At 47.4% G+C, this 25,029-nt stretch overlaps 1 protein-coding gene across 1 annotated transcript in view; it reads left to right on the forward strand.

Moving 5' to 3' along the window:
* The first annotated feature begins 10,924 nt into the window (after positions 1–10,924).
* The window catches only part of PTPRN2 (protein tyrosine phosphatase receptor type N2), a 796,662-nt gene continuing 782,557 nt past the window's right edge, over positions 10,925–25,029 (forward strand). Inside the window, exon 1 of the mRNA XM_040644526.1 lies at positions 10,925–11,287. Coding sequence (XP_040500460.1) covers positions 11,041–11,287 — 247 coding nt within the window. The 5' untranslated portion in view covers positions 10,925–11,040. The remainder of the gene's footprint in view (positions 11,288–25,029) is intronic.

Consider the following 25,029-nt stretch of genomic DNA (forward strand, 5'->3'; position numbering starts at 1 on the left):
AAAGGAAAAAGGAACATAGTAAGTTGCCAGGGTCCCAGTGGTTCTGGAGCAGTAGAGAATTTGCTGGTCACTCCTTCATTGTGGGCCTCTTATTTCCCCACTCAAGGGTCTCATGTTACCACACCTCTTTGTTCACTGGCACAAAGGGTTAGTAAGCAGTTCCATGGATGATATTTTAAGATGGCCCCGCAGATGCCAATCTGGGAATGGAAAAGTGACCATATCAATCCTGGGAAGGGTGTAGAAAAGAGAAAGAAATGACGCCATGAAGTTTTACTTGAAAGTAGAGTTTCTGTAAGGGATTGAGAAATCTTACTGGACTTTACATGTGGTCTGACAAATTATTTTGGGGGATAGGTGAAGTGTTCGATGAAACACTGACATGGAATTAGCCAATGGCTGTGCCCCACTCTTTGGACCATCATTGGTTTCAGTTGGGTGTTGACTCAGTGGTTGTGGCATGAGCTTGGAAAGGCTGCTGCTGCTGGAACCACATGTGCCACCTGCTCGTCATGCCCCTGGAAGGATCCTCTTGGTGGTGTCCGTGTGAAGTGATGAAAACCAGACAGGAAGCAGAATGGTAGCTCCTCAAACAGCCAGCTGACTTAATGTACTTTTTACATGTTTTTGCTTGTCTAACTGTTCTGTGTTGCGACTCAGCTGGATAGAGGGTTAAGTACTGGGATTTCGGGAGTTAAACTATCCCTGTTTAATTATTTATTTTTTAAAAAAATTTATGTATTTATTTGACAGAGAGAGAGAGAGCTCGAGCACAAGCAGGGGAGTGGCAGGCAGAGGGAGATCCAGGACCCTGGGATCATGACCTGAGCCCAAGGCAGATGCTTAACTGATAGAGCCAACAGGCACACCTGTTTAATTCTTTAAAAGGATGGTGGTGAGATAAATTTTAAAAAATTAAGTAAAAGCTTGAAAAGGGGACCTATCGCATTCCAAAAAAAAGCTGACTAGATAATGAGAAAGCTCCTGACTCCAGTGGTGATTGATAATGGCCAAGCGTTTGGTGGACATGGGCTTTCTGACCAATGGCATTAACCAAGCTTCACGGGAGATGTGGGAGGGCTCTGCACATTTTGAATGGGCCGCTGAGGCAGCATGGCGTGTCCTCATCTGGGGTTATTATTCTGGGCAGGTTTTGTGGGGGAATGGGGAGCTCCGGCGTGAAATCTGCACAGCTCACTCTTTATTTTTTTTTTTTATTTTTATTTTTTTAAAATTTATTTATTTTTGTGACAGAGAGACAGCCAGCGAGAGAGGGAACACAGCAGGGGGAGTGGGAGAGGAAGAAGCAGGCTCCCAGCGGAGGAGCCTGATGTGGGACTCGATCCCGGTACGCCGGGATCACGCCCTGAGCCGAAGGCAGACGCTTTAACGACTGCGCTACCCAGGCGCCCCATCACAGCTCACTCTTTAAATGCCAGGGTCATAGCAAACCCTCCAGTGCTGCCCCTTGCCTTTATCCCTACCTGAAGGGGACAGTGCACCTTAGCCCCAGACCCTTCTCTGAGGTCTTGGAACTTGGAGTGCTTTCTGGGAAAGGCGTGCACCGAGTTTGGTGATCATGGGTTCTGGTGTTTAGTAATGAGTACCGTGTGTGTGTGGAGGGCTGTGCTCCTCTCTTAGGGACATTCAGAGGCTATTGAGGAGCGGTCCAGATAAGTCAGCCCTGCCTGGGACAGCCCGCACACTTGATTGTGCTTTTGGCAAAGGATGGGTAAGCTATTAGATAGGAAGTAAAATTGGGTTTTCAAGTTAAGGATTGGGCAAAGGACATCAAAGACTTACACTGGGGGGTATCCCAATGCTTTCCTCTGATGAACTCTGAGGTCACTTACAGATTCAACACATGAAGGATTTGTCCCCTCCCTCTACTGTGTGCCGGGCACCCTGAATGGGGCTTGGCGTGGCCTGTGAGCAGGGTCTGAGTATTTGAGGCATTGCATTTGCAGTTAGGCCTCATACACAAATAAAATGTGGTTTTGGATAATGCAGCACTTGATGTAGGCTCGTGTTTATATCTTCATGTCCCAAAGTGCCAATATTATAATTTAAAATTTTCTGCCATCTTGGATGCAGATGATGCAGTTACCCTTATCCTGTTTTTTCATTACGTATCAGGGTGTTTTCAATTACCATAAAAAGGGAAATGAAAAACAAAAAAATTGTGCCATGTGTCACATGCAGACCTTTTCGAGAGTTTAGGAAGTCAAAGCTATGACGAGAGAGGTATGTTTGAGTGGTGATGGTGCATGGGCCACTGAGGTGCATGGGCCACTGAGCTAGGACTGCCTTCCCCTCGCTGTCTATTTCTTCACCCATTTTCCCAATTAGCTTCTGTGGATGTGAGGGTGGGAGAGGACTGTGCCTGGTGAGCACGGCTGACGTGGAAGTGTTGGTCGGGGACCTCAGCTACACCCTCATCCCTCTGGGTCTCAGTTTTCTTGTTTGAAAAATGAATGGATTGAACAGACCACTGCTTTTTTAAAAATTTAAATTCGATTAATTAACATATAATGTATTATTGGTTTCAGAGGTAGAGGTCAGTGATTGATCAGTCTTATATAACACCCCATGCTCATTACATCACCTGCCCTCCTTAATGCCCATCACCCAGTTATCCCATCCCCCCACCCCCTCCCCTCCATCAACCCTTAGTTTGTTTCCTATGATTTTATGATTTGTCTCCCTCTCTGATTTCGTCTTGTTTTATTTTTTCCTGTCTTCCCCTCTGATCCTTTGTTTTGTTTCTTAAATTCCACATAAAGCAGAAGAACCTTTTCTTCCTTCAAATGAACAGTTTGAAAATGTGGTTTTATGGTGTTTCCTCATACCTTTCCTCCAGTCCACAGTACTCATTGTCTGGGGAGGGGGTGGTCATGTGGGGGCATACAGGGGGGCACACCCCTTATCCACTGTAGGTCTCTCCCTGGGCAGTGCCCTTTAGACCTCAGGGATCGATAAGTTTTGATTTTCAACAATGGTCTGGCTCTTCTTTTCATAGAGACTTCTGGAATTCCACAGCAAAACGCTGATAAATGGAAAAGGAGCCCTTCTTCACGAATAGAACCTAAAGGTGCAGATTTGCTATCAACATGTATTAGTATTGTATAAAACATAATTTTGAAGTTTTTCATCATTAACATTTGACAAGCAGAAAAAAATTAATATTAGGAGAAGAAAAATAAGGTATGCAGGATTCCCAGCAGTCTGAGGTTTTGGGGCTGAGCATGAAGCTTGGAGCGTGGCAGGGTGCGTGCTGCTCTTCCTCGCCAGCTAACCTGAGTGGCTGCGGGCAGAGCCCTGGTTTGTGTTTTGGTTCATTCTCACCCACAGGTGACGCACAGCAGAATAGTAAGACCACGTGCCCAGCTGGTATGTGCGTAGCTTTATGATGTCCCCAGATAAGAGTGAGAAATCAGTAAGAAATACAAAAATAAGGGTGCTGGTTTTTTGGAAATGATGAAAAACCTAGAAAATTTGTTGTTTCATTTTTTTTGAAGAATTTAACTAAAGCCAGATAGACACATTTTTTTTGTCTCCTTTCTTTGCTCTGTTATTTGAAGTATATGTAAATGTTAATAATTGGCACATTAATTGGTAGCTTGTAAATGAATTCTTGTAATAAAGCAGTGTTTGTGATCTAAGGTAGTTTAGACCGGTTTGCTTCATAAACTGATTTAACAGCAGTTCTGAGTTAATCTCAAATTCTGTGTAAGTGCCATCCGTGCACATGAGTGAAGCTTGGCTGTCTTTGCGTTCTGCTGTCTTTTTCTGTTTCCCTGAAGTTGGGTGCCCCTCCCCCACTCTAACACTTCCTCCTTTTATGAGCATTGCAGCCTGTTTTGATTCTCAGTTGTGGCATGCTTTAGCAAGTATTTTGATTTTCTTCAGTTTACTTAGCTAAACCTTAGAAGAATCAACTAATGTTGATGACTTGGTAGAATTATAGCCAGACTTTGCAAAGATCTTCTGAAATGGCAGCCAGATGGCCATGGGATCTGAGTATTTACTCCTGGGAACTGAAGCAGGTTTTCTGTCATGATGACGTTCCATGTGCGTGCTCACCTCCCTTGGGGGCCCAACACCCTGTGGAAGCGACCCTCATGCCCCAGACAGAACGGTGCCAGAGGACAGGGTGCATTGACCCTTAGGCTGCAGTGCCTGGTGATGGACTGGAAGGTATGCAGCGGAATAACTCAATTTTCTGGCACTGGAACTTTAATTTTAGACAACAAGTTATGTTTACTGTGCTTCTGGGCAGGTCAAACCCAGTGGGCTATCTGCCACTGCAACCCAGAGTTCTCAGAACGATGATGCCAAGTACCAGCGCATGCTGCGCGCGTTTCAGATAGTATGAGGAGAGGGGAAGCCGAGGAATGTCACTTTGACAGGTAGAACAAGAAATTTATTCTTTGTCTTCAGAAGGAAAGGCAGAGAAACTGATTTTTGAAGTACCGAGAGTGCCAGGCACTGACAGGATTCCTTACCGAGGTATTTTGTGGCCGGAAGAGCAGTGTCAGACCTGGGTTTGACCTCCAGTACTGTTAACTCCAGCATGTGCAGCATCAGATCACTTAACCGCCGCCAGCCTTGGTTGCCTCATCTGTAAAATGAGATTTCTGTCTTGCAGGATGTTGTGAGGATTAAGTAAGGTCATTTATGGAAAGCACTTTGTGATTGGACAAGAAGTACTCGACAAATGCGACATATTGTCACCAGATGTCAGATGACCAAAACCGAGGGTGTAACACTGGATAGATGTAGGCACAGAACATTTGTTCAGTTATTCCAAACTAAAGGGAAAACTCATGAGGTTTTAAGAGTGGAAGAGGTGTCATTGGTGGGCAGGTGTTTGAATACCCTCTGTGTCCACAGGGAGGCATGAATGACCATGTCCCTGCCCTGAAGTCCCAGGGTTCGTGGGCTGCCTCTGTCCTGGATGAGGGATGGCAAAGTTCCAGATGTTCCTAAGTGCCATGCTTGCCAGACCTCCTGAGGGTGTGCGTGTTGGGGCATGGGAAGGAGGGAAGCTCTTCTCAGAAATCTTACCTTACACGGCACAACCCCCCCTATTTATTGGATGATGCAGGGTGTATGCAGCCTGGCTTCTTGTTGGCCACCGAGGCTCAACCTGTAAACCTGTGTTGTAGACAAGCACGTAGGGAGCCGACTTTCCTCACAGCCCCAGGGAAGCTTGGCTTGTAGCCAGCTCCTTCAGTCTTAGCGCTGGCCAGTGGGTCTTCTGTTTAAAAGTGATGTCAGGGGCACGCGGGTGGCTCCCTTGTTGAAGTGTCTCCCTGCGGCTCAGGTCGTAGTCCCAGGGCCCTGGGATGGAGCCCCACATCGGGCTCTCTGCTCAGTGGGGAGCTGGCTTCTCCCTCTCCCTCTGCCTCTCCCCCTGCTTGTGCTCTCTCTCTGTCCAATGAATAAATAAAATCTTTTAAAAAAATAAAAAATAAAAATAAAGGTGATGTCAGTGATTTAGGGGTAGGAAGCCCTTTGCAAGGAGATGGCCCGTGACACTGCAGTGGACCTGGCAGCATGAAGGACCAGCAAGGAACAGAGAGGCAGAAGGCAGGCACTGGGCCAGCTGGCATAAGGTGCGGTTGCAGCCTCGGCCCATGAGCATTCTCAGACCGTGAGGGAGGCGGAGTGTCCACGGTGGGCTTGGTCCCAGCCACACCAAACGTAAGTCTGGATTTTTACCAAGTCGATGGACAGCTCAGCAGTGAGAGTCCCCAGGTATCTGGAGCAGACGGAGCAGGCGGACAGAGGTGGGCGTTCTGCGCACACGGCTCTGCCCTGATCCTGAGACTGCAGCAGCCGCTCTCACTGCGGACGTCACAGTCTGTGCGCACCCCTCCCCCGTTAGGAGGGCACTTCCTGAGATGCCCTCTTCACTCCGCCTTGGAGGCGGATCCTCAGTCAGGGTGCACTCTGTAGGACTCAACGTGGGGCCTGCTGTGGAGACCGTGGGGAGACAGGAGCAGGTGCTGGCAGGTTCAGTGTTCCAACGTGTGGTGATGCGCTGCTCACATTTATTTATCTATGGAAATAAGGGGCTTACTTGTATTTATTTTTATTTTTTAAAGATTTCATTTATTTATGTATTTGCGAGAGATGGGGGGAGGGGCAGAGGGACAAGCTGACTCTGCGCTAAGCATGGAGCCCGACGTGGGGCTCCATCCCATGACCTGAGATCATGACCTGAGTTGAAATCAAGAGTCCGGTGCTTAACCGACTGAGCCACCCAGGTGCCCCATAAAGTGCTTACTTTTAAAGGAGCCAACTCCAAGGATATTTAAAAGGCAAGCAGCACCCACCCTGCCAATTTGCAGGGTAAATCTATGTTAATTAAATGCACACAACCAATATTACTATTATTTGCAGCAAAAGATACTTAAAATGTGAATAAGATAAATAGTAAATCCACACCTTAGTGCATTTGAATATAAATTTTAGAAGGTTCTCTGGCTCATTTGAATTCATAGTCATATTTTCAGATGAAATTTGGAGAAATGTTTTGTGGGAAAATGTGCCAATTGTTCATTACCAGTGTAGTTCTTTGCAGTTTCTAACTGTAGAAAATTATAGCTGACACTCAGAGCAGTATTTTTCCTGAAACATTTTTGAATCTGTAATTTAGTTCCTTTAAGAACTTTGAGAGAGAAAAGTGTGATTATCTCCAAGCTGTATTTGAAAAGACTGACCTGCAGGGCTGAAGTTACTTCCCCTCCAGCAGGTGACCAGGCCTGGGTTTGGGAGTAAGACGTAAGGGGTCAGGCTGCCTGGCTGGCTGCCCCCAGTGATGTGAGTTGGGTGAATTGCCTCAGATCTGTTTGCTCATCTGTAAAATGGGAATAAAAGGCCAAGTTCATGTAATTGTAGTTTCATTTATGAGGTGAGGATGTAAAGCATTGGATGCAGTGCCCAGCATGTAATCAGTATTCACAAATGTCAGCAGGCCCAGCTCTTGCCTTTTCACTCGGTGTCCTCCTTTTTGGACCATGCAGTGGACATAGGCATGTCGAGGAGTGCAGACCAGCAGTAGGCTAGACTCGGCCTGTTGCTAATGTTGGGCACCTGCTTTTGTCCTCACTGCATAGGGAATGGTGAGATTCATCTCCTGTGGAATTCCAGGGAGCATTGCAAAGCATGAAATACTGCATATAGAATTGATCACATCTATTAATTGAAATAGATATGGTGAATTATCCTGGACACCTGGAGGATATCAGAATCATGAAATATGGGACATTGTTCTTCCTCTCTGGAAACTTGCAATTACATCCTAATTAGTAATGCAAACACATGAAACAATTAGACACAGATCTGAGATTGTCAATTAATGGATTTCCACAGGATGACTTCAGCACAGCAACAGTGCCAGTTGCTAGGAGGGAAACTACTGAAAATAGATATTTATAATTGTGCTTATCAATTATTTGGTAAACAAAAGAAGAGTCTTGAAAAAATTTTCAAAATGAGATGCGATTCACAGGCCCGGATGTATGCTTTGTGATGGGTGAAAAGAAAGCAACTTACACAAGGCTCCCTAAAAACTTGACAATGATGCCAGTGCTGCCTGTGCTGTGGTGTTCAGCCACTGGCCAAATCCGTTTCCTCACTGCTCCGGGAGGACTGTGGAATTCCCGTCGTGTTTTACTCATTTCAGCCCTTGGGAAGCCAAAGTTTTGCTTCCAAAGCTGGAAGAAATAAATCTTGAGCAAAGCCACTATTTTCTCTTGCTAGCTCTAAAATGACGACTTTTCAGCATTTTGAGAAAGCAGTTGTGCTAGAATTTGAAACAACAAATAAAATGTGTAAGGTCAAGGTGAAACTAGCAAATATTACAAGGAAAGGAACATTTATAAATAAAAATGAAGAGACAGTCATTTATCAGAGAGCTAAATAAATAAGCTGATAGTTCTGGCAAGGGAAACCAATAATATAAAGTAACATAGCCCAATTATTTAGATTTCTGTGCAAGAAACAGTTTGCAAGAGGAGCCCAGAGCCCGCTGGTTGCTTTGCTGGTAGGTAGGACATGGCCCGGTGTCCTCCATCTGTCCCCCGGGGCACAGTCTGCCCTTCCTGGCTCTGCTCATGCCTGCAGCTGTTCTGTGCACCCTGTGGCCACTTGCTTGCTGTCTGGACCCTGGTCTGCTGGCGATGGGAGCCCAGCAGGCATTGAGGAGGAGGAAGGATGTCTGAGGTTTCTTCCTCTGGCTCCCTCCCAGCCTTGACATCCCCGGTTGGCCCTGCCTTGGGCTTCAGGTCACAGTGCCCCCCTGTGGTGTCTTGGTGTGTGTCCCTGCATTCCTTCATCTTGGGGGGCCTCAGAACAGCCTATTTACTGCCAACCTGGAAGCTCCCCTGTAGTCTTCACACCCTCCACACCCCCTTGTAAGTGGTCCCTCTATTAAACACCTTCCAAAAGATCTTAATTTCACTGAGCCATCTGTCTTAGTCCGTTTGGTCTGTGAAGCAAAATCCCACAGACTGGGCGGCTTAAACCGCAGACGTTAATTTCTCACAACTCCGGGCACTGTTCAGTCCAAGACCAAGGTGGCCGCAGATTTGGTATCTTGTGAGTCTCTTCCCGGCTTGCAGACAGCTGCCGTCTTTCACGGTGTGCTCACTTGGCAGAGAGGGAGAGAGAGGGCTCTGGTCTCTTCCTCTTACAAGGGCCCTGATTCCAGCATGGGGCTCCACCCCTCTTGGGCCAATCCCCTCCCAAAGGCCCCACCTCCTGAGACTGTGACATGGAGGGTGGTTACCGTTTCAACATAGGAATTTTGGGAGGTACGACATGCCATCCACAGCACCATCTGTCGCCACCTGTATTCCTGACTGCCAGGATGTTTGCTCATCTCTTACTAGTTTTGTCCCTGTTGACAGTGGATCTTGAAGTCCATTGCAAGTGCACACAGGAGTGTGCACTAGGCGCAGAATAAAGACACGGCCAAGCAGACTCCATCATTTACTTTTTCTCTTATTTGCTTGTTTTCTTGAAAATGACACTGACATTATGAATCCAATCAAAGCCTCAAATCTAAAATCTTCTATTTCATTCAGCATGTCTCAGTTTACCCAGCCCTGGACCCTGAGCTGCAATGAAGATTTTTCACTTAAAAGGCATTTCGGACATCTTGATTTAAATTTTCATGTTGTCAGGATGATGATGATGATGATTAGTTTTAAGATTATAATTTTAATTGACCAGATCAATGAAATTTTGGGCCTTACATCAACAACAACCACAACAAAACTCGTCTGGCGGCTGGGCTGGGTGTGTAGTTTTAGAATGTCCTAACCTTTTGGGTGTGAACTGAAATCTAATTACTTGTTCATCTTACCTGGTATGGAACTGGCCTTTTAGATTATTCATGTTTGAAGCATTTTTTCTGATTTAAAAATAACACAGGTTCATGGTAGAAAATTTAGACATTCTGTAAAGAATGAAGAAGAGAAAACCAATACCGCCAAGTATAGGCACTATACTAAGGTTTGCTGTATTAGTTTCATCCTTTTTTTATTTTTATTTTATTTTATTATTTTTTTAAAAAGATTTTATTTATTTATTTGACAGAGATAGAGATAGCCAGCGAGAGAGGGAACACAAGCAGGGGGAGTGGGAGAGGAAGAAGCAGGCTCCCAGCGGAGCAGGGAGCCCGATCTGGGGCTCGATCCCAGGACCCTGGGGTCACGCCCTGAGCCAAAAGCAGACGCTTAACGACTGAGCCACCCAGGTGCCCCAGTTTCATCCTTTTTTTAAAGAATGCTTAGTTAAAAAAAAAAATAACATGGTTGAGGACATCCTCTATATACAATTTGTATCCTGCTTTTTTCACTTTGCATTATGTAAGCAGTTTATCAAGTAATTGAAAAACTTCTCATAATCTCATTTTTAATGGTTGCCTAATGACTATCTTCATATGTTCTGAATAAATAACCACCTGTATGTCACGAGAAAGAGCCATCTATACAATGACCTGATCCACCAGGAAGTTCTCAGCACTGCTCTGGCTTTCTCGCTCTTTACTGCGCACTTGGCAAGNNNTTCAGCCATAGAAGGCAGGGTTTCAAAGGCAGTTGAATAGTGGGAGAAGGTAACGAGCATCTAAAAAGCCAGGTGCTATCTCTAGGCTCCCACCTTAATCAGCACCACAGGTTCTCCCTGACGACCCACGAGGTAGGTATTGTCAAATCCATTTTACAGAGAGTGAACTGAGGCTCGGGATCAAGTAAATAACTAGCCCAGGTTTACACAGCTGGAAGGGGATAGAGTGGGGATTTAAATCAGGTTTGTTTGCTGCAAAGCCCATGGTTTCCCACTGTACTATTTGCCAAGAGTATCAGAGACTGAAGCTGCTTTTCTCTTTGACGGTGTTGTGGAAGGAACGTGATGAGCCCTTGCTGCAGGGTAACTTAAAGCTTAAATACTTCCTTAGATTATATTGAGAGTCGCAGGGAAGAAACCCGTGGCAACCTGACCCTTCCATGTTGTGAAGCCGTTTGGGTGATCACACAAGAACTTCGGGGGCTGGCTAGTCTCTCTGAGGTGGTTGTGTGGGGTGCTTAGTGCGGAGAGGGAGTTGTGTTCCATGTTGACAAGTCCTGCTTGCTAATGCTGCTCATTCCTTAAGCCCTCAAACTGAAACCTTCTGTGACTTACCCGTTATCTCACGTCTGTCATGCCCTTCTTTCCTGACTGTGGAGTAGGAGAGATGGGGGTATTGTTGCTATCGGTCTAGCAGCACAAATTTGTTGATAAGCTGTCTGGAGTTGTGAAGCATATGAAGAATGTCTTGTCTTCAGAGAATTTATGGCACGTCTGAGATCAAACGTTATGTTGGGAAGGCAACCAGGGATGTTAAGCAGTGACTCAGCTTTGGCCTGGATAGTGAGAGCCAACTTGGCAGAGAAATATGTCCTGGGAAGGGCTTGTGGTGGCTGACCTGAGTGGCACCTCTCCTGCAGATAAGATGGGGAGAGCTCCCAGGTGCGTGAGGGAGGCAGGATGGGCAAAGCCGCCTTTCACAAGTCCAGTGGTGAGTTCTGGAGCATCCATCACAGCATAGAGCTGTCCCCGACCGGCACCCAGGCGGTGGGCAGTTATGACCCCCACACCAGGCACTGGCCACCTGAGGAATGGGCAGGGACCTCTCCAGGCATCTCTGGGCAAGGTGTCCCTCCAACAGGGGCTGTCAGCTGGACCAGAGAGGCCAACCATGTTCTACACTGCTGGGGCTCCATAAAGCTGGGAGGTAGGCAGCGGGAGGTTTATCATTAGTATTATTGCTTGTGTTTTTGGTATGTGCACTCAGCGTCCATATCTTGAGAGGAAATTCCTGAGACTTTTTGTAGAGAGCCCGTCGGGGTGCCTTGTGGAGCTTGGTAAATGCTTTGTGGAGGGAAAACAATATGCGCTGTAGCTGGGAGCTTCCTGATCGATTGGCCAGGTGATTGACTTGTCCTCACTGCACGAGCCCTTGCGAACCCTTGGGCTCCAGGAGCTCCTGTGGTGTCTGCATAGTGGCTCAGGGGCTCAGGATAGGGCACTTCAGGTGAGCATGGGCATGACTCAGGCACCTCCACTTCTTCTGAGGAGCTCTCCCACCATGGGGTTCAATTTGTGGATGAACATGTCCCCTTTTCTTTCGACCTTCCTAGTTTTTAATGCAGTGTAAACTGATTCTAAGAACAGAATAAGCATGTTTATATGATCTGTGAAATGGAAGGACCCAGACTGCTTTGCTTTTTTGCTTTCTCTGTTCGTGTAAGATAACAACCACCCTGAACACTTGGGCTTCTCAGACCCAGGTAAATATTTATGCAGCAGGTTTGTAAGGATGAGTTCAAGCTTCCAGATGATTCTGGAAGGGGAGGGTGTGGATGGTGCCATTTGCCTTACGGTGTTAGCTGCCAGCATGTATGGAGTAGGTACGTATTTGTATAAAAATGAGCTAAGATGTGCTACTGCATAATCTTTTATGACCTGTTACAGGCTGGGGCGGCAGTGTGGTGGGATCGAGGCTGCTGTTTTACGATTGCTTTCATGTGATACACATTTTTTTAGTTGTTTTTCCAAAGATGATATTTTAATGGCTCATCGGTTTTATGTTTTCCTGAATTCTCTGGAGGCTGTGCACCTCTCGGCCAGGACAGCTTATTTTTAGCCACTGCTTTCCAGGAGGCTGTTCATGAGATGTAGGTTTCTGTTCACCCACAGCAGACTGTTTGCTTTCAGTGTTTACCGACCTCTCCCTCTGTTCCTCTGTGTGAGGGGCCGGGCCTGGGCTCATGGGTTTGAACATGGCTCACAGACTTGAGTCGAGGGTGGGAGGGCTCTTTCCTGTCCCCATTATCGGCCCGTAGGGCTGTTGCAGCCAGTGGGTGTAGTGACACTGGTGAGAGTCGAATGTGACTTGATAGGACTGACGTCAGGAGGAGCACTCCCCCGAGTGTTCCTGAGATGGCTGCACAGAACTGAAGTAATGGAGCGTGGCTCCAGAGCTGTTATCCAAAGTACCCTGTGTGAGAGGGGCACATAATTTGCTGCCTCACGCATGCTTCTGGAGAGCCACTGGGACTGCTGTGACTTGGGACATTAAGCTCACGTGAAGACCTGAGCTTCCTTGGCCATAGTACTGCTTCGGCTTTCCTGTTTGAAACATGCTCTTGTTTTTGGTGTTTGTTTTTGTTTGTCGTTGGCCTTTTGGCATGAGCTAGAGTTCGTGTGTTTCCCATTGACACACTTATATGCTTTTTTTTTTCTTAAAGATTTTATTTATTTATTCGACAGAGATAGACACAGCCAGCGAGAGAGGGAACACAAGCAGGGGGAGTGGGAGAGGAAGAAGCAGGCTCATAGCGGAGGAGCCTGATGTGGGACTTGATCCCATAATGCCGGGATCACGCCCTGAGCCGAAGGCAGACGCTTAACCACTGTGCCACCCAGGCGCCCCTATTTTATTTTATTTTTAAAATATTTTATTTATTTATTTGACAGAGAGAGAGAGAGAGACAGCCAGCGAGAGAGGGAACACAAGCGGGGGGAGTGGGAGAGGAAGAAGCAGGCTCATAGCAGAGGAGCCTGATGTGGGGCTCGATCCCATAACGCCGGGATCACGCCCTGAGCCGAAGGCAGACGCTTAACCGCTGTGCCACCCAGGTGCCCCGACACACTTATATGCTTATCAGTGAGAATGCCACTGTGATCCGAAGTGCTCACTCTGTTCACTGCCGTTCTTTGAGCAAAAAAAGAGATGACTTCCATTTGCAGCTATAAAGTTTCCTATTGGCTTTTCCTTAATTTTTTTTCTTTTAAAATTTTAAAAAATTGGAACATTGAACAGCTACAGATTCTTTACCTTCTGGATTCAGTTGGCATTGGTCAAGGACACGGTGGTGCTTTAACTACAGACACTGGATTGTGAATACTTGTGTGTACGCAAAGGTGGTTGTTCCTCTGCTTTTCCTGCCCCTGCAGCAAATGCTGTCACGTGTGTGCACACGGACACGTATGTCTGAGGTGACTTGGGCATTTGGGCACCCTGGTACGATGGGTCACCACACCACCAGACCTGAGCTGTTAGGAGTGAATGCCGCATTCAAGGCAACTACGTGACTCTGGATCTTTTTCCTTTTCCTCAGAAAAGGGGGGAAATTGGGGATTTTGGTGGTAAAGTTACCTCAGGAACATGTGTCTTCCTTTTCCTACGCTACCAGCTTTTCGTGGTGGTAACTCCAACCACTGTGCTTTCTGTTTCATTCCGTGTGGTGATCACTTGCCTTGTTCACAGGCTGATCCTCCTTCCTCCTGGGCCGGCCCAGGTGTGCCAGACAACAGCCACCTGCTGACTTCTGCTATGGGAAGTCACGGGGTATCTGTCTGTCAGGAGCCTCAGGAAAGGCCCCATTCAGATGTTCTTAGAAGTTATGATCTCCTCAGGAACTCAAGGACATTTATTTCCACAAAGTGCCTTTGAGGAAGCCTGATGTGTGCAGGTGGTTTGAGCAGAGCCTGGGGTCCATGGACAGCCATGTAAAGAGGGGAATTTGCTGGCCGGGCCCTGAGTATCCTCGGGTTTCAAGCCACAGAGAGTGGGGCCTTAAGGTTAGCACTCTGGGCATTGGGATGGCATTTTAGGGTAATGTATCTCCCTGCTGTCTCCAGGAGGCCGCCTGTGAACCATGCCTTCTGGCCGTTGGAGACAATGGGGTAGCTGGAGGCTGGAGATCAGGGTTTGGTGGGGAGTGATCAGCAGAGGTATTTGCCTGAGATTAGGGAGGAGAGGAAGGCCGATCTGCCGCCTGAGTGCGGTGCTCTGGACTAAGCAGTACTCACTATGCATGAAAGGATCTTTAAAATCCCCATAATACATTTAATTATACTAAGTAGTAATTAAACATTGCATCTATTAATAGTCACATCCCCAAGAACTTACAGCTAAGTCTCCTCTCAGGGGGTAAGGAGAACAGAAAGTGTTGCTTCCTGGCCACAAACAGCCCTGTGAGGACACAGTGGAGAAGTGGGAGGAGGACACCTGTTCCCGTTTCCACAGAGATCTGCAGACAGCTGTAGAGCAGGAGGAAGGTGAGCTTGGCCCGGAGGGAGTTCAGTCTATGTGTCTGAGATTCTTTCCCTCTTTCCTTTCCTAAACTCAGAAAGGACCAACAGGACCAAACAGGCTGGCAGTCCAGCCTGGGGCTGGGCTCCTTGAATATGCATCCTCTAGGACTGAGTCTCTTGTCCCTGGTGCTGCCTTCCACTGCTGCCACTGTGTGCTGCCTGCCAGTTTTGTTCCACATTGGGTAGCTATGTATTCTGCTTGGCAGATGCCCAGCTAAACCTTAACCTCTGGACCACTTCCCAGAAGGAGCTTTCATCCTACAGAAGCACATACTTTGCCTTGATGGTCTGCTGTGCAGCGAGCTCGGAGCCTGGAGCTGGAAAGGCCCTGGGCTGCCCTCTTCCTTGGCTGGCACTCTTGGGCTTGTGATATCTTGGTCTGCTGGTCAGTCTGACCTTTTACTTTAAAGTCCTTGCTGATCATGAACCACAGTCCAGCAAGGGCTGTCTTTCAGGAGATTGCAGATGACAGGCATCAGGTCTCCCTTTTGAAAGGCAGTTGGATCCTTGCGCCCGTCCTGCAAATGTCTGTTTCAGACTTTCTCCAGTGAGAAAGCTGACCTGAGTATAGAGCATCTCTTGAGTATGCCCAGTAGCCTCTCACCTACTCCCAGCACCTCCCTCTTTGCTCACACGCTGCCTCTGTCTTCCCAGGTTGGGGGCCAGTCTTCAGTCCCCTGTGGCCCATTTCTGTCCTTCCTTGTGGTAGAACTTGATGGAAAGCTCTCTACACGTGACCTTGTCTTCTGCCACTGTATGGGTTTCCCAAGGTTGCTGCAACAAACCACAGACTGAGTAGTCTAAACAGGAGAACTGTGTCATCTCATAGTCTGGAAGCTGGACGTCCAGGATCAAGCCGTTGGCTAGCTTGGTTCCTTCTGTGGCTCTGAGGGGGATCTTTCCAGGCTCTCACCTGCCTTCTGGTGCTTGCACTGATCCTTGGTGTTCATTGGCTTGTAGAAGTGTCACCCCAAATCTCTGCCTTCCTTTTCACATGGCGTTCTTTGTGTCTGTGTCCAAATTTCCCTTGTGTAAGAACACAGCCTTATTGAAGTAGGGCCCACCCTAATGACCTCATTCATCTTAATAAATTACATCTGCAGTGACCCAGTTTCCAAATAAGGTCATGTTCTGAGGTGCAGGGGATTAGGACTTCAACTTGTGAATTTTAGGGAAACACAATTCAGCCTGTGACACCCCAACTTTCTTCTTACTCCTCAGTGATGTGGTCTGATTTCTCACCTCTCCAGTGGAGATTCACATTTAAAGGCTGTGGCAGCTTCTCTCTGGCCAGTCTCTCAGTCTCCTTTACCCTATGTGCCTGGCCTTCTGCTGCCATCCACCTGCTCCCACCTCCTGATTCCAACTCTGGACACCACACTCGGTGGCTCCTGAAGTTGTCCTGGCCTCTCCTGGCTTATTCTTGCCTGTGATGTCTCTTCCTGTTTCCATACATGCACACCTCGCTTCCTTCATTCTTGTCCTGCTCTTCTGAGGCCTCATCTTCCAGTTTCTCAGATGCTAGGAGCTACCTCGATGCTGGAAAGCCCCAAATCTGAGTGACATCTTGTCCTCTCGTCTAAGTCTTTGGCTATTCTTGGTGTTCGTGATCGTCTTAAACACAGCACTTTCAGGGGAACCTGTCGTTCATCCCCATGCGGCACCATCTCTGTCCTCTTAGTCTCCATATCCATTACGTGTGGAATCGGATCATGTAGAAGTGAAGGATTAGGTGGGTTAGAAGGAAGATCTTGTGTAATGAGCAGTGTTACGGAGGAGGAAGGCGCACACGCACATGATACACCAGGAAGGATGCTGAATTCTGTGGACAGACCCGACCCACTGGGTGCTCCGTTGGGCCCGAGCACCTGGCTAATTTGCCGGGCCTGCTCCCTCACAGACAGCACTCACCCCGCTCAGTTCATGTCCACGATTGTATTACCTCTGGCTCGGCCCAACTAGTCATGCTGTTGGTGAGGGGGGCTAGTTAGAGGAGAATGATTCAGTTAGACGCACAGCGGTGCACGCACACCTTCCCAGACAGTACGTTATTCTGTTGTGGGCTGTCCTTTCTAAGCCCGTTAGCCATCAAGGTCTTCTCGACAATTGTCTGCAAACTGATTTTGGGATTACTGTTGCTTCAGTATTTTGCTGGGTAGGAATAGGTCTCGTTGTTAGATTCAGAAGTGGGGAGGAAAAACCATTTAGTAGAAATGAGTTGACTGGCTAGAAGCAGGAGGCCTGGTTCTACAACTAGCTCAACCCCTAACTGTGGGGTCTTGGGAAAGTCACCTAACCATGGAACTGGTCCCCGTGCTCTCTCAGGACCCTTTGGGCAATAGTAGTAGGACTTTATTTATCACTAGTGCAGTGGTTATAGCGTAAGGCTTTTTTTTTTTTTTAAAATGAAAAACAATTATGTATTTAGTTAATTCATAAGAATCCATGCTTTCGGGGGTCAGGACCTTGCCTGCCTTCTTTTTTCATTTTTCCGCTTTTTTTTTAATACTTTTTTATTATATCATGTTAGTCACCATACAGTACCTTCCTGGTTTCTGATGTAAAGTTCGATGATGCATTAGTTGCGTATAACACCCAGTGCAACATGCAATACGTGCCCTCCTTACTACCCATCACCAGTCTATCCCATTCCCCCACCCCCCTCCTCTCTGAGACCCTCAGTTTGTTTCTCAGAGTCCATAGTCTCTCATGCTTCATTCCCCCTTCTGATTACCCCCCCATTTCTTCTTCCCTTCCTTCTCCTACCGATCTTCCTAGTTCTTATGTTCCATAGATGAGAGAAACCATATGATATTTGTCTTTCTCTGCTTGACTTATTTCACTTAGCATTATCTCCTCCAGTGCCGTCCATGTTGATAAAAATGTTGAGTAATCATCCTTTCTGATGGCTGAGTAATATTCCATTGTATATATGGACCACAGCTTCTTAATCCAGTCATCTGTTGAAGGGCATCTCAGCTCCTTCCACGATTTGGCTGTTGTGGACAATGCTGCTATGAACATTGGGGTGCATCTGGCCCTTCTCTTCACTACGTCTGTATCTTTGGGGTAAACACCCAGTAGTGCAATGGCTGGGTCATAGGGTGGCTCAATTTTTAACTTTTTAAGGGACCTCCACACTGTTTTCCTTGCCGGCCTTCTTAACCAGTATCCTAGTACAGTGCTTGGGGCAGAGGAGATGCTCAGTAGAAACCTGCTTTATGAACAAATGAGTAAAATGTTTGGATTCCCTTTTTGAAGGAAACAGGGGGCAAATGTTGTTAATCCTTCTCCCTGAGGGCAGGGTGGTTGAGTCCAGCAGGGTCTCTCTTAGTCTCAGTGTCATTGAGAGAGAGAAGCCTCTGGTTGCCACCTCACAGAGGGGCACCCCCAGAGTGTAGCAAGAACTCCATCTGCATGACTCATGTGTGTCTGAAATCTGCACCTGAACTTGAAGTCTAGATCGTGCTTAGTGGCCACTGGGTTTCTTACTGTCAGCAGTAGGAAAGAAATGACACGTGGGGTGCGGGGTCTTTGGTTGGAAGGTACTAAGCCGGCAGGTAGTTCACACTCTGGCTCCAGAGAATCTTTCACCTGATGATAGTACTTTGCTTATATAAAGACTCCAACATGCTGGGCTGTGGAGGGCACATAGCGGTTTATGACAAATTTTGTCTGGGGTTGAGAGAGTCAGAAACCCATAGAATTTTACAGCTAGCTGTGACTTTAGGAATTACATACCATTTACAGGTGAGAAGTGCAGAGTCCAGGATGGTTAGGTGACTCCTTTGCTTCATGCAGTTGCTAAGGTAGGATCAGAACCGAGATCCTGGCAGGCTGAGGACATCCCAGCCCCCATACTCTGGAGCCTTCAGCATCTGTGGTTCTGAGTGGCTCCCATGGAGAAGAACCACGTGGTAGGATCATAGCTGTGACACTTAGAATTCCATTCTGGGAGAGACGAGAGGAGTTTGGTTGAATTCTCCTTCTCCGTTAAGCTGAGTAAAATATTTGAGTGAAAATCGCAGCGATGTCATCGCGGATCTGTGCGGCAGTTTCTGCTGTACACGGGCTTTCCACAGGTAGTCTCCTTCCTTCCTCCGTCAGTCTCATTAGCCATCACCTCATTCCAGGTGGGGAGCCAGGAGAGCCCAGTGGGACGTGGTTGGTTGGTGGCTGAGCAAGGAAATAGGAGTTCCTGACCCTGTGCCGCTCTCTGCTTCTTTGTAGTTTTGTTTCTGTTTGTTACACATTTTTAAAATAAGTAGCTATAGCTTTTTTAAAAAAAATGTAAATGCTATTTTAAATGGTGTTATCACCATCACACGAAACAACCAGAGGCTGTGCATAGTTTAGGGCAGTGGAAATTCACGGTTGGAACTGCTGGTCCCGACTGGCCTGCTCCAGTGAGCTGTTGCCTGAAGGGTCCTCTGGCTGAAGGTAAGAACCTGCTTCAAGCATCCAGGAAAGATGGCTCTGGAAACCCCTTTCTGAAGAGCATGAACTATTCTAAACTGTCACAGGANTGCCAATAGAAAGAAATTCCACGTACACTGACATAAACAGTCATTTTTGTGAAGGAGTAAATCCTTAGGTTCTTTAAATTTCAGTGCTAAAAAGGTATTTCATGATAATTTAACCCACTCTTCTCCCTGCCCTGCCCACCCTCTATCTCACCCCCATTCCAAAAAGGGCTGGCTGGGTTTTGTCTAACACCCCAGACTGCACTTTCCTTCGGGGTTTGGAGCCTTTGACCTCTGTGCCTTGTGCTCTCCTTGGTGGGGCAGGGGAAGTGTGTTCCACTCTTGGCTGTGTTGTTTTGTAAGAAGAAATGTCAGTGTTGAGCTGGGGACAGCCCAGCCATCTTTAAAATTGTTCCGCGTGGCCTCAGGGAAGTTCATCCCATTGCAGTGTTTTCCCACGGCACACATCTTTCCTGGGACTTGTGTGTCTGACAGAGGGGCGATGATGCCGACAGGGAGAGCCGGTTTCAGTGTAATGAGAAGTAGAGTCGGAAGCTGTGGTGAGAGCAGGTCGTTAGCTGGAGGAGGTTACTGCACTGGCCTTGCATGGAACAGGCAGGAGGAGGCCTGCAGCTGTCTTCTCCTCAGGGAAGCTACTCTCCCACTTGGCAGGTGGGACCAGGAGGACGTCCTCACATGTATGGGGAGACATATCCGTAGCCTTGCGGTTGGAGCCCCCCTTCTCCTTTGGACACAGTGGATTCTTGAATGCTTTTAGAACGAAGTTCCAGAATCATCCAGACCGGTGGAGAGACTGGTCCGTCTAAGATCCTCAGAGTCACCAACGTAACACAGAAACAGTATGTAGCACAGTGCAGTGGCTGGTGAAAGCCTAGACAGGAGCCGGACTAAGGCCTATCTGGCTAGGCCCGGAGTCACCATCCAGGAGGCCAGCTCCTGGCTCTCCTAGAAGCAACCAGAATCCATTGAAGGTATTCCAGCTTGGGAGTGATACAATCCCTTTTGCATTTTATTTTATTTGTTTTTTTAAAAGATTATTTGTTAGAGAGACAGAGAGAAAGCATGAGCAGGGAGGAGGGGCAGAGGGAAAGGGAGAAGCAGACTCTCTGCTGAGTAGGGAGCCTGACGCAGGGCTGGATCCCAGGACCCTGAGGTCATGACCTGAGCTGAAGGCGGACGCTTCACCGACTGAGCCACCCAAGTGCCCCCTCTTTCCATTTTGTAGAGATGATCCTGGCTGCTGAGTGGGCAGTGAGATGAGTCAGGAGTCAAAGCAGTGTGGTATGGAGAGGCAGAGAGAACGGACTATTTCGGGGATATCCAGAAAACAGGGGTGATAAGACTTGGTGATTGTAGGGAGTTAAGTAGAAGGTCATATTCTGCAGTTTCCTGTGTGTGGCTGTGCTCTACGAAGAGTGTGCTGCTTTCCCGTCTGTCGTCTGCAAGGCTGTGAGACTGCCCGGCACAGGTGCAAGGTGACAGGCAGGTAGAGTTAATGGGGAATACCTGAAAACTTGAGCAAGTGTGTGTATCGGCCCAAACGTGAGGTGCTGAGTGAGTAAGATAAGTCCTGCTTGGGCTTTCTCTGCAGGCTGCCTCGTCCAGTCAAGCTGCTTGTGGGCTTGCTGTCGTCTGTTGCTGCGCAGGCTGCGTTTGGGGTAAATGGCCAGCGTGGGGCCCTGCTTTTACGTGGGTCACTGAGGACAGTGAGGTGGTGGGAAGTATGGAAGCTGTGCCTCTGGAAGAACCTGGCAGGGAGTGGTGGGTCCCGCGGCGGGGAGCCACATGGTGGAGTGAGAGATGCCGTCACAAGTTTAGAGACCATCATAGTTCAGAGGAAATAGCTGTTGTTTCTGACAACAGAATTGAAAGACACCTCAAGATAAAGAAGGGCAAACTCTCCAAGAATCAGAGCCTTTAAACTTTGAACCACCTACCACCAAGCGAAGGGTGCCCCTTTATTACTGGAGCCAGACGGCAACTGGCCAGGCCCTTCAGGACGGAGTGTGTGTGGCACCCACTCATCCGTCCTCTTTCATTCACACGTCTGTTCACCCGTCACGTATTTCCTCCAGCCCTTGCTCTGTGCCGTGCCCTGTGCTCTGGGGGACTCCCAGCACTTGGGAATCATCTGAACTAATAGAGGAACAGCCCCCACCCCCATTACTACAGCACGGTGTGATGTCTGTTGGACGGGAGCAGGTGGGAGAGCCTGGTAGTATAGAGATAGAAATGGCTGAGGGGTGGTGAAGTCTTCCACCCAGCACTGGGGTCCAGTTGGGAAGATAGCACTGCAGAGCCTGGGAATAGCGTGTGCCAAAGCCTGGAGGATGCAGCTGCGCACAGCTGGATAGACAGGGCAGGCCAGGGAAGAAGGGGGGAGTGGGTGGGGGCATCGGAATCGAATGAAAGGGCCCTGTGGCTTTCACAGCAGTGCCTGGTGCGGCTGCGGAGGGCTCTCTGCACAGGAGGCAGTTCGTCTTGCATTGTAGAGAGTTTCTGTGGTCACAGAGAGAGCAACTGGAAGGGAAGTGAGCAGGTTAAAGCCCAGGACTAGCTAGGAGGCCATGCAGGCAAGAGACGGTGAGGGTAGGGTTGGATGTGACGGGAGGCCAAAGCGAGCCTTTCAGAGGAGCAGCTGACATGGGCAAAGGGTGTGACTGTGGGTGGGACGGGCAGTGAACGTGGACCACTCAGAGGCACTTGTTCCTAGAGCTGGACTCTGCATCTGGGATTCTTGGAAGAGTTTGGAAATGTGTTTAGGAATCTTTACAGATTCGGGCTGTGGATATGGAGAGAGAACTGGGGAAAGCAGGTAACATACGAACAAGAGAGAATCAACAGTTCAAGTCTGATAGACATCAGTACTTCAGTGGTGTGTAGACGAGAAAAGGCAGAGGAACAGGAACCGGAAGGGGGCTGAGGAGTGATTAGGGAAGTAGTGGAGCTGGGAAGGATGGGGGGATGGGGCCCGTGGAGAGGAGACGTGTCAGACATTTCACTGAGCAGTCTGGAAAGGGGAGGAGGGAAGACGGCTGTGAGACCCCTGGTGTGGAGACAGCGAGGGATGTGCAGAAAGCAGTTGGGGCGCCTGGGTGGCTCAGTGGGTTGAGCGTCTGCTTCGGCTCAGGTCATGATCTCAGGGTCCTGGGATCGAGTCCCGCATCAGGCTCCCTGCTCAGCCGGAAGCCTGCTTCTCCCTCTACCCCTCCCCTCTGCTCATGATCTCTCTCATGCTCGCTCTGTCTCTCTCTCTCTCAAGTACATAAAATTAATTAAAAAAAAAAAGAAAGCAGTTGAATCCAGTGGGAAGTGGTTCTTTCTAATGTCAAGATATCATGCTGTGAACACTAAAATCACTGGCAGGGAGAGTACCAACAGGTGCTAAATACTTCTCTGTAAAGTTGGAATCCCTGCTTTCTCCCTGCACCCACTCACCCCTCTCGGTGATGCTCTTGCTTTCTGTTTCCACTTTTCCTGAATCTTTAGTGTTACTGTATCTTTAAATGCTCATCAAAAATTATTTAGACAGAGTACTGTGGGAATAAAATAAGGACTGTACAGTGTGGACGGTGCTCCTTTCTTCTGATAATTTTCTCATTGACTCGTTAGAGACTTGAGCAGGTCCAGAGAGGTCACCAAACGTGCCAGTACCAGGTCAGTCAGGTAGATGATTATTTTCTTGGGAGAGGTCAACCATGAATGGTACATTTGTGAGGTATTTTTCTGCTCCTATTTTCTTTTTCTTTATTTTTTAAAAGTGTATATTTTGAAAGGTAAATTTTTAGAATGGCATATCTTTTTAAGCCTTGAAATTCTACAGAAATTGTTTCTTTTCTTTGCTTTTTAAAAAAGTATTTTATTTATTTATTTGACAGAGAGACAGCCAGTGAGAGAGGGAACACAGGCAGGGGGAGTGGGAGAGGAAGAGCAGCCTCATAGCAGAGGAGCCTGATGTGGGGCTCGATCCCAGGACCCTGGGATCACGCCCTGAGCCGAAGGCAGACGCTTAACCACTGCGCCACCCAGGCGCCCCTACAGAAATTGTTTCTATTTTCTTTTTAAATAAAGAGATGGGGCAGATTTGTTGTCTTTCGTTTTCTTTTCATAAATATTTTCAAATTATTTCATTAATTTTAAGTGAGGAAGAAGCAAATGCAAGGAAACAGCTGCTTCCTTGTTGATGGTGACGTGTTTGGAAAGTACCCTTGATTCTTCTTACCTTTGCTTCCCGTGCATCAGCCTCTGGGCCTTCAGGGTATGGCTCTTGCTACTGAGATGATGCTTTGGCCAGTGGGAGCCATGGTCTTATCCTGGCTGTGGGAACATGTCCTGTCCCTCAGAGAGGCCCTCAGAGAGGCAGCTGAGACATTTCTCCTTCGCGGGCCCTGTAGGTTTCATTGCTTCACAGACCTCTGAGGAAGACCTCTGCCGGCCAGACTCATGCGTGGGCTGCACAGCACCACGTGGGTCCTCCTGATTAGCTGCTGTGCTGCTGTCCCAGGCTCGGGCCCACGTAACCCTGTGTTCTCTGAGTGAGCCCTTCTCATTTACTGGTGTGTGTTGAGGAGATTTCAGCTGAGAGCCAGCTCTGAGAGTAGCCAGCTTACCTGTGATGAGGAAAGGAGGCCCTCGGAGGACGCTTAGGGCCTGCCGAGCAATCCCTCTTAGAATTAGGCTTAGATGGGCAGAAGACGTTAATGTGATTCTAGCTTCAAATTTTTGTATCTGCGTTGTTGAATTCAAGGTTTATCGATGCAGAGTGCTTGGTACTTTAAAGATGACCCAGACCTTTCTGGTCTTCCTGGGTTGATGGGTAGAGTGAGTGGGCAATCAAAAGCACACCTTTCAAACTTGTGAAGAAATCAGGATTGTGGGGCACCTGGGTGGCTCAGTTGGTGAAGCGTCTGCCTTCGGCTCAGGTCATGGTCCCTGCGTCCTGGGATCGAGTCCCGTGTCGGGCTCCTTGCTCAGCGAGGGGCCTGCTTCTCCCTCTCCCTCTGCCTGTCACTCCCACTGCTTATGCTCTCTCTCTCTATCAAATAAATAAATAAAGTCTTTAAAAGAAGAAAAAAAAAAAGAAATCAGGATTGTTTCCTGAACCTCTTTTATCCGGTGACTTTAAAAATCCAGTAACTGATAACATATAGAATTTTTCGTATTACAAAGATGATAACATTCCTTGAAGAAAATTTGAAATACAGATAAGCAAAGAAGAAAAAAGAAAACGCTAATGTATTCTTTCTGCCCAACATAGATGGCCACTGGCAAATTTTGGTACTGCTTTTTACACCTTAAGTATTTATGGATAGCTTATATTAACACACAGCATTTTTGATAGTTTCATAAATTCCATTGTGTGTCCATACTATATATAAAAATATATTTATTTTTTAAACACCTTTTTTTTTGTCTCAGATTTTAATCTAAATTCTAGTTACTTAACATACAATGTAATATTAGTTTCAGGAGTAGAGAGTTTAGTGATTCATTACTTACATATAATACCCAATGCTTATCATAACAAGTACCCTCTTTAATATCCGTCACCCATTTAGCTCTTCCCCCACCTCCCTCTATCAGACTTTTTAAAGAACAGTTTCAGATTTACAAAAAAAGTGGTGAAGATTATATAAAGAATTCCCATATATCCATACCTGGTTTCCCTTCTTATTAAGATCTTACTTTAGTACAGTATAGTTGTTATAATTAATGAACCAATATTGGTACATAGTGTGAATTAAGATCTATACTTTATTCAGATTTCCTTAGTTTTGACTTAATGTTCTTTTTCTGTTCTGGGAATCCAAGTAGGATACCATATTACATCATGTCTCCTTAGGCTCCTCTTGATGGTGACATTTCTCAGACTTTCCTTGTTTTTGGTAAC

Source organism: Ursus maritimus, unplaced genomic scaffold (genome assembly GCF_017311325.1).
Source record: "Ursus maritimus isolate PB19 unplaced genomic scaffold, ASM1731132v1 scaffold_3, whole genome shotgun sequence".
NCBI lineage: Eukaryota > Metazoa > Chordata > Mammalia > Carnivora > Ursidae > Ursus > Ursus maritimus.